The 9,271-nt window shown below is 36.8% G+C and overlaps 1 protein-coding gene across 1 annotated transcript; it reads left to right on the top strand.

Annotated features, from left to right (window-relative positions):
* Nucleotides 1-642: 642 nt before the first annotated feature.
* Csl4 (exosome component 1 Csl4) lies at nt 643-8,560 on the top strand. Its single transcript, XM_053780517.2, has 4 exons — nt 643-924; nt 1,992-2,176; nt 6,161-6,343; nt 8,002-8,560. Exons 2-4 carry the CDS (start codon nt 2,009-2,011, stop codon nt 8,236-8,238), a joined length of 588 nt encoding a protein of 195 aa, XP_053636492.1. The 5' UTR covers nt 643-924; nt 1,992-2,008; the 3' UTR covers nt 8,239-8,560.
* Nucleotides 8,561-9,271: the final 711 nt, after the last annotated feature.

Genomic DNA, 9,271 nt, shown 5'->3' with positions numbered 1-9,271 from the left:
ACCCATCCTGTGGGTAGTAGTTAAAAGATTACAGAGGTACATAATGGGTCCAAGGACTGGACCCCAAAGTTATGATAGCTGATCTAGTTACAAAGGTAATGAACTCCAGGTAGATCTGGTCACAATCATGACAAGTTACAAAGGTATTTACATCTTTCAGTGGTTCCATTTTTTGCAAGACTAAAGCAAGTGAAAGTTAAGACACATGTGCAACATATGGATATCTTTATTATAGACGTTTCGCCATCCAGTGGCTTTATCAACACAGATTCTAGGACATAACTTGACAGGCTGAGGGACTGATAACCTCATCTTTTGTATATAGTTCTACTGTCTTCTAATTATGTCCTAGAATCTGTATTGATAAAGCCACTGGATGGCGAAACGTCTACAATAAAGATATCCAGATGTTGCACATGTATCGTAACTTTCATATTGTCGGTATTTTATACCTTTCTTACACACACTGAAACTAGTGCATGATAATCAATCGATGATCTTATGTATGGGCTCCTGAGTGACAAGTTAATGTACAACTAGTTAATGGTCCTAGTCCGAACGAAACGTCGTACGTTTCATTCTCCAATGTGAGGGTTACTTGTGTATTGTTCCAGTTACTGTATTATGCCTTTTTCTTCTCCTCACAGCGGGAACCAGTACGTGATGCAGCGTAAGCTGTCACTCGCCCTTATAAACCCAACAAGAAGAAACCTTGCAGTTCCAAACTGCATTTATCCTGAAAAAGTTTTCCATTTCCTGTACATATGGACAGGCATACACTGTGTTCAAAAGATTCTTGGCTGGCCATAAACCATCGCTAATAACTCGATCTGTTTGAGCAGCTTAAGAACAAGGACCGCCACACTGAAGAAGCAGCATTGTGATCGGAGAAGCTTAGAAAATATCAAGTGTCACAGATCTGGAGTTAGTATCTGTAAATCTGCAGTTAGTACAGTATTGGCAGATGATTAACATTATGAATGCTTTATGTTGGGGTTCTCAAAGATGATGCCTTGATGGTGATAATAGGCTCCTGATCCAAGGAATTGATGCTACCCTTGAATCAAAGCTGATTACCTTCCGTTTCCCGGGTACTACATTACTACAGGTTTAGCGCTTTCCCTGAATATAATACTGTTAGAATTCGGTTAACAACTTCATCTGAACGCCAGTGATCTCAGGCTTTATGTTGATTAGTCAGAAGTTAACTATAATTTCTTACTGGCAAAGAGTTCTCTTGTCGATAAATTTAGTAAAATTATTGGCAAGCAATAACTTATCATATTAATGATATACAATACCAACAGTTATACAAATAAGGCACATCTGCAACAGTTGTCATCCTCGGTGCTGAGGCACTGTGCCTGCTCAGCAGGTTTCTTCAGTTGAAATAGAGATATATAACCTAACCAGAGAATTGGTATGATGATACCGACAAGATGTGGAAAAAGACACTTGTGTACAGTTCAGGTCATTTATTAAAGGAAACGTTTTGCCATGAGCAGTGGCTTACCTGAAGTTTACCTGGAGAGGGTTTCAGGGGTCAATGCCCCCGCAGCTCGGTCTGAGACCAGGTCTCACGATGGATCAGGGTCTGATCAACCAGGCTGTTACTACTGGCCACTTCAGTAATAATATTGAAAAATTCACTTCTGGCAAAACGTTTCCTTTAATAAATGTCTTGAACTCTACATAAGTGTCATTTTCCATATAACCTCACCTGCTGGAGACAACACTAGTAGTGAAGTGGTAGCTATGAGGTAATCAGTTCTTTAACCTTGAAATAAGTATGAGGGGATCAGTCACTTAGCCTTGAAGTAAGTATGAGGTAGTCAGTCCATTAACCTTAAAGTAAGTATGAGGTTGTTAGTTCCACAGCTTTGGTAAGTGTTCAGCTTCATAGCTCCTATTAATTGGTTGAAATCTAGTACAGAAGATTAAATGTAATTTTATCTTTCATATTATTAATAATAAAACTTCACTTATTTTAGGTAATTTGGCAGGCATCATGAAGTCTGGTAATGGACACATTGTTTGTGTGCCAGGACAGAGAATATGTGAAGTAAGTGGTAACATTCTGGCAGGTGAAGGCACCTACACCTTCAACAAGTACATCTATGCCTCTTTAGCTGGACAAGTCACAGTTGTACCCACAGAAGATGGCCAAGTTGTTAAGGTACTACACAAAATAGCTGTTGTTTTTTGTTCTCTGTATGTAATACATGTATACACAATAGTATATTCGGGTACATTGTACATTTAGTAGGTTCAAATATTTAAATATGTAACTGGGTGATTATTGTCCAGAATTAGATTGAGTGATTGTTTTAATAAGTTATTTGTAGGGTTATGATTGGTTTTAGATGGCTTTCTAATGTAGATCCCCATGAAATTATACCATAGGTAATGTAATAGTAAGTTAAAGTAGTACAGAGTATTTAGTGTTGGTTGTGGTACGAGCACATACTGTTTTGGAAACTCTTAGCTATGCACAGGATGTATTTGTTAAATTTAAGCTTACTGTTAAGATGAATACTCAAGAATTTTCCTTCATCTTGTCTTCCAGTGTTGGTATTGGCCATCTAATCAAATCAAATCAAATCAAAGTTTATTCTCTATAAGGATTACAGTGCGGGGTTTACAGATTTTGGTTATTGTGTGGTTTACATGTAATAAAATACTAATTACAGAGGGGGCCACTAGAACACCTAGCATGGCTAGGCATTTTGGGCAAACTTAGATTAATTCTTAACCCTAAATTATTTCAAATTCTGGAGTAAGTTGACTAAATACTAAGTGACTAAATACTGGTTTGTGAGTTTAGCAATGTGAATGCTTTTGTTGTGGCACAATACATAGTTTCTATATTTGAGTATCACAGGCAAACTTATGACTTGAGTATCACAGGCAAACTTATGATACGTATTTCTGTGCTTATAGTCGAATGGGTGACTGAGTGTAAGTGTGAACCACCAGGTGGTTTACATGTAGTTAGTTGGCTGGGTGTATCAGGGAGATAAGATGTTTTCTAATGGTAGTTTTGAAGGTGATGAATGTGTCTGCAGTTCTAGAGTTTTCAGGTAGGGTGTTCCAGATTTTTGGGCCTTTGACATACATTGAATTTTTGTAAAGGTTTAGTCGGACACGGGAAATGTCGTAGAGATGTTTGTGTCTGGTGTTATGCCTGTGGGTCCTGTCACAACTATCAAGAAAGCATTTGAGGTCAAGGTTAATATTGGAATTTAAGGTCCTGTATTATGTAGATTGCACAGTAGTAAGTGTGGATGTTCTGAACAGGGAGTAAGTTTAAATCTATGAAAAGTGGGGGGGGGGGGTTTACCAGGGATGGGATTTAAAGATTATTCTTACTGCAGCTTTTTGTTGAGTTATTATTGGCTTTAGGTGTGTTGCTGCAGTTGATCCCCAAGCACAAATAGCATAGGTGAGGTATGGATAAATGAGTGAATGGTATAGTGTGAGAAGGGCATTTTGCGGCACGTAGTATCGTATCTAGGAGATGATCCCAACTGTTTTGGATACTTTTTTTTGTTATGTGTTGGATATGGGTGCTGAAATTCAGGTTGTTGTCGAGGTATAGGCCAAGGAATTTGCCCTCATTATGTCTGGCAAATAGAGTGTTGTCAATCTTAATGTTAAGTTGCGCAGCACCTGCTCTGCCACCAAACATAATATAGTAGGTTTTGTCAGTGTTAAGTGTAAGTTTATTGGCTGTCATCCAAGTTGATATTTTGAGCAGCTCCTTGTTAGCAATGGTGTTGAGGGTGGCAAGATTAGGGTGAGAGATGACACAAGTTGTGTCGTCAGCAAAGAGAATGGGTTTCAGGTGTTGGGATACGTTTGGAAGATCATTGATGTAAATGAGGAAGAGCAGGGGTCCAAGGACACTTCCCTGTGGAACTCCATTATCAAGTGGCTGTGGTGATGATGGTGTGTCTTTAATGGTGACATACTGATACCTATTAGTAAGGTAGGATTTGAAATATGCAAGCTAATTCTTTTATCCTAGTTGAAGAATGACCATGTTGTTCAGGTCAACCAGATCTAAATTGTAGGTGAAAATAGTGTTGTCTATGAATAACACTGTTTAAGTTGTTAAAACACCTTTGGAAGGCCATTGATGTAAAAGAGAAATAGTGATCCTAGGATGCTATCTCCCAGCACCAGTGTGTTTGATTGGTTGAGTAATTAAATTTGTGCTATTTAAAGTCACATGTCAGTTTGTCATTGAGGCAGAACATTATATAGGAGAGTGCATGGCCTCTTATTCCATAATGTTTTAGTTTTAGAGCAGGATGTTACAGTCAGCAGCTTTTTTTTTAACACATGAGCTAAGGAATTGTTCGGCAAATTTATTACTTCCTTTGAGGAAGTAGTTGGCCTTGAGTAATAAGCCCTAAGGAAATTTTACCTTGGCTGGGAATTTGGGATTTTCCTGACTGTTTTTCTGCCTAAAATGCTCAGGCATGTTAGTGGCTTTCTTTGTACTTAACAGTATTTTATAGTATGTAAATCACACATTGTATATTATGCAAAGAAATAAAAAAATTAATTTAATTTAGGTTTGACCCAGTAGCTGAAAGAAATTACAGTACCTGTAATTTAATTTATTTTCCCTTTCACTGATGAGTATGAGAGGTTCAATAGGCTTACTTAATATTTCTTTTGTTTTAGTCACTTTACTAGAACCCAGTATATGATAGTATTTTCCAGGTCTTTTTTAATACTGTACATACTGTATCTTCTTTTGTTGAGTCTTTTAGCATAGTAGTTGCTTTATTAGTTTGGTTAGTGTTGTTGAATATCTTTTTGATAGCTCTTGGGATATTAAGCCTGGTAAATATTTTTTTGCATAGCTATGCTCTTAGTGGATCTGAGGAATATAATTTGCCATGGACTATTTACAAGTAGTCTCTGGCTATGCACTGTGATCTGTTGGGTTATTTGAGGGCAGTGTTATTGTAGACTTTTAAATTTTTTTTACAGTAATATTTAGGCACATTATTATTAAATTCTGCCAGCTAGTGCTTCCAGTTGCTTCAATAAATTATTCACTAATGTCTCGTCTTCAAGTTTTAATGTGATAGTTTGTTTATACAGTATATTAGTAATACTGTACATTCTAACTTCATTATAATATTCACTGCCTTTTTTCCATATCTTGCTCAGTATTTTCTCTATTCTTGTCAACCTTTCTTCAATCAGTCATTTATTTTAATTACAGCCTTCTTTAACTTGTATAATTTCACTCCCATAAAGATGAATGCCTTGATACAGTTACAGGGTTTGTGATCTGAGGATTTAGCATTGCCTTCCATTTCTTTGGATCAAGCCTGATTACCATATACTGTATCATCTTGAAAAATTCAGTGCTTCCTGTCAAATATAATAATTAATGCCACTCCTTTCCTACTTACTTAACCTCCCTTTCCCTTTTATCTCACCTGCTACATACACTTTTCTACTTACTGCATACTGACATCCCTCTAGTTCCCTTCTATCTCACCACTTGTTCTTTTTTCTTTTTTTCTTTTTTTTTACCTACTGGCTCCTCCTTCCTCAGGTCTCACTTACCACTTACTCTCTTCTGCCTACTAACTCTTCCCTTCATTATTATATTTCACCTGCTACTTATTCTTTTCTACCTACTACTGGCTTCCCCTTATATCTTACCATATATTCTTCTACCTGCTGACCCTTTATTCCTTGTTATATCTTACCTTCCACTTGATCTTTTCTGCCAACAAACCCTCTTCCTTCTTGTATCTTGCCTACCACTTACTGCTTTGTATCTCCCTTATTTATATTTTTCAGTAGATAGTTATATTTTTAACTTCCTAAGACGAACAGTGAATGTTCGTTATAAGGCATAATTAGCATCAAGTAAAAACAGTAAAATTGTTGTTGCTATTGTATAATATAGTATTTACTTGAGGAAAAGCATTCTTCTGGTGTTTTTGAACCCTTCAAGAGCTCTTGATCCAAAGAATTGGAGCCACCCTTCCTTTCCTTGGATCAAATCTGATTGCCTTCTGTTTTCCAAGGTGCTGTATGACCACATTAGGTTCAGTACTAGCACTTTCCCCTCCCAATAAAATAGTGATTTTGAAATCTTGTCCTTCATACAAGTTGTGTATTTCAGGTTACCTTGGGACGACAAGGTACAGTGATGCCAGAAGCTGGTAGTGTTGTAACCTGCCGTGTTTTGAGTGTCAACCCTAACCAAGCAACAGTGCTAATCATCTGTGTTGGGTCTAACAAGTTGCATTCACCTGTCTCTGGCACTGTCAAGAAACAGAATGTTCGAGACTACCAAATTGACACTGTGAGTTTAAGAACAATGTATATTTAATCTGTGTAATTTGTGTATTTTTACCTTAGGGATTCAGTATTGTGTAGTGATAATGAGAGAGGCTTAAATAAGAGGGAAAGGGGGAAAGTATTTCCTCAGCCTTAGAGTAATGGAAGCAGCATCCATACATAGCTTTAAGAAGAGGTACAATAAGGCTCTTGGAGCAGGTAGAATGTGGACCTAGTAGCAACTAGTGAAGAGGCAGGGCCAGGAGTTGTGAATTGACCCCTGCAACCACAAACAGGTAAGCATGCATGCACATGCACCCACTCTCTCTCTCAGAGAGGGAGAGAAAAAGAGAGAGAGGGCAAGGGGCACTGACCCTTTTGATACTTCTGACTTTTGCCTGACTTTGACTATGATCCAGTCTTCTGCCATGGTGATGCATCAATTTTTGGGTCGTTTGTACATCACAGGACAGATTACCTTGAGGCCTCCATCCAAGTGACCTCTACCTGTAATAGATGATGCTGACACTAATACTCACTCCTGTTCTCAGACAAGCTGCTTGAAAATCTGTGTGTCATGGTCTACAGCATTCCAGTAATTGAATCAGACTTAGGATACCAAGAAATAGCTGACAAAAAATATAAAAACCATCAAAGTTGCTATTTTAAACCATACATGTAGTCAGAATTTTGCTCTTTCCAAATTTTTTACAGTCTTCGCATAGACCCTTCTCTCATATCTAGGCTTATCTGAGTGAGCCGAGCTCATGACATAGAATGTATACACATTTGCTGCTAAAAGGGTTAATAGATTGTCCTGTCTATCAGTGGGTTTGTGGAATTCACTTTTGACTTCATCACTTCCCCAACACTGACCTCATGGAGAGTCTCACCTTTGAAGCAGACTTTCTCTTTGACTTTTAAACAGAAGCTAACTTATTACATCAACTTCAATTGTATTTTACCTTTAGCACTTTCCACCACTTCCACTAACCCTTACTTTTGCACACTCCTGCCCCATACTTGTTCCTGACCTCTACATATCCTTCTGTCCTTAGCACACCCTATCCTGTGGCATTGTGTAACCCTTTTTGGGCTTAGCTCTTAATTTGATTATACGTATTATTATTCATAGTTGACTGTTTCATCATGGATTTGTGATGTTGCAGGGAAGATATCTGGGGTACTTGAAATTGAAGTTACAGGATTTTCATATGTAGGCCTACTGCTATGACATTCTTCTTGGCCATCTTTTTAAACATTTCATCCAAGCAGAGTAGTTTTTAACACTTCAAATAGAAATTCATTATCTCATGTTCCATCACCTAACAACTCTATTAACGTCTCAATAGCCATAGCTACTGGAAGTTAATATAGATATTAACCATAGCCTTAGCAAGGGTTAAATACCAGTAAAACCCACTAAAGACCACATTAAATCTTAGGATTACAAAGAAGAACTGCAGTGTAAACAATATAAGGGAGCATGTGCTACACACAGTATGATACGTGGCTGCCCTTGTAATTTTGTCTGGATTAAGGGAGGTGTCTTACCATCTGTTGCCAGAAAATAAGTGCTGTACCTGTACTATAGCTGATCATTTTGATAATCTTATTCTTTTCTCAAAAGATGTTTTATCATACATTTTCTTAAAAGAAGTTTATCATGCATTTCTCTTTTAGGTAGAGATGTACAATTGTTTTCGTCCAGATGACATTATTTTAGCAGCTGTTCTCTCACTTGGTGACCTACGGAACTACGAGCTCTCTACTGCTGGCACTGAGTTGGGAGTAGTAACTGCCTATTGTGAAGAAGGTCATCCACTAGTCCCTGCCTCATGGACAACAATGAAATGCAAATGTCGAACAGAACGAAGAAAAGTCGCAAAAGTAATGCCACCTAAAAGTACAAGTGCATGAAAAGAAAATAGTTATTAAAAATTCTTCAAAAATCAAGTAGTATTATAGCACACAAATACTACACTTACAAAAAATGTAATGCGAGACCCATTTGGAGTGCTCTGCAGCATTTTAGTTATTTATTAAATTTATTTTGCAAAAGCTGTTTTATTTGGTTAAATATATACATGTACTAGTACTACTAATAATAATAACAATAATAATTACATAATCATAATACTTAAAATATAAAAATTATTTGTGTAAAAATATACCATTAAGGATAATGCATATACTATACTGTATAGGTAATTTCTGTACACAAATAAATGGTGATGTTCAATTTTTTTTTATATCCAAATTTTGTTCCATAAATCAGTTTTGCATTTAAAAACTATTGTATAAAGGAAAAATTAGAACTGTATTTGTAGATAAGTTTTAAAGGGGATTAAAATATGTTAAAAGGGAATGCAGATTATAATAAGGTAATGAGGAAAAAATAAAGTATGGGGATAAAATAAGAGGTTAGAATGGAAGCTAGGAATATAAAAGAAGTGCCTGTATTCAGATACCTAGGGATGGATGTCTGAGTAGATGAGTGTGAAGTAAAGGAGTGTCAGGTTTGTGAAGGAAAGGCTTGTCAGTGGAATGTATCAGAGTATATGTATTAGTTAAAATGCTTTTTTTGTATGGATATGAAGCAGCATCCTTGAATGTTGCAGCAAGGAGGAAATTGGTAGTAGTGGTAACACAATGACAAATTAATGTGTGATGCAAATATGGAGCAAATACAGTATCCAAAAAAATTAGTGAAATTCATTTGTGTGAAAGGTGTGGGGTAAGTGTCTTAAGATTATATTTTGGAAAGATAGCTGTATAGCCCTTGTGGCTTAGCGCTTCTTTTTGATTATAATAATAATAATATAGAAAGATAGTTATAGGATATATAAATTAAAGGAGGGGTTTGGGATATTGGCAGTTTGGAGGGACTTCTAAACTGTTGTATCTGAACACCGCTGCAAAGACAGTGATTATGTATGAGTGATGGTGAAAG

The sequence above is a fragment of the Cherax quadricarinatus genome, chromosome 26 (genome assembly GCF_038502225.1).
Source record: "Cherax quadricarinatus isolate ZL_2023a chromosome 26, ASM3850222v1, whole genome shotgun sequence".
NCBI classification, from domain to species: domain Eukaryota; kingdom Metazoa; phylum Arthropoda; class Malacostraca; order Decapoda; family Parastacidae; genus Cherax; species Cherax quadricarinatus.
Note: the sequence above shows the minus strand (reverse complement) of the source record. Positions and strands in the feature narration are given on the sequence as shown.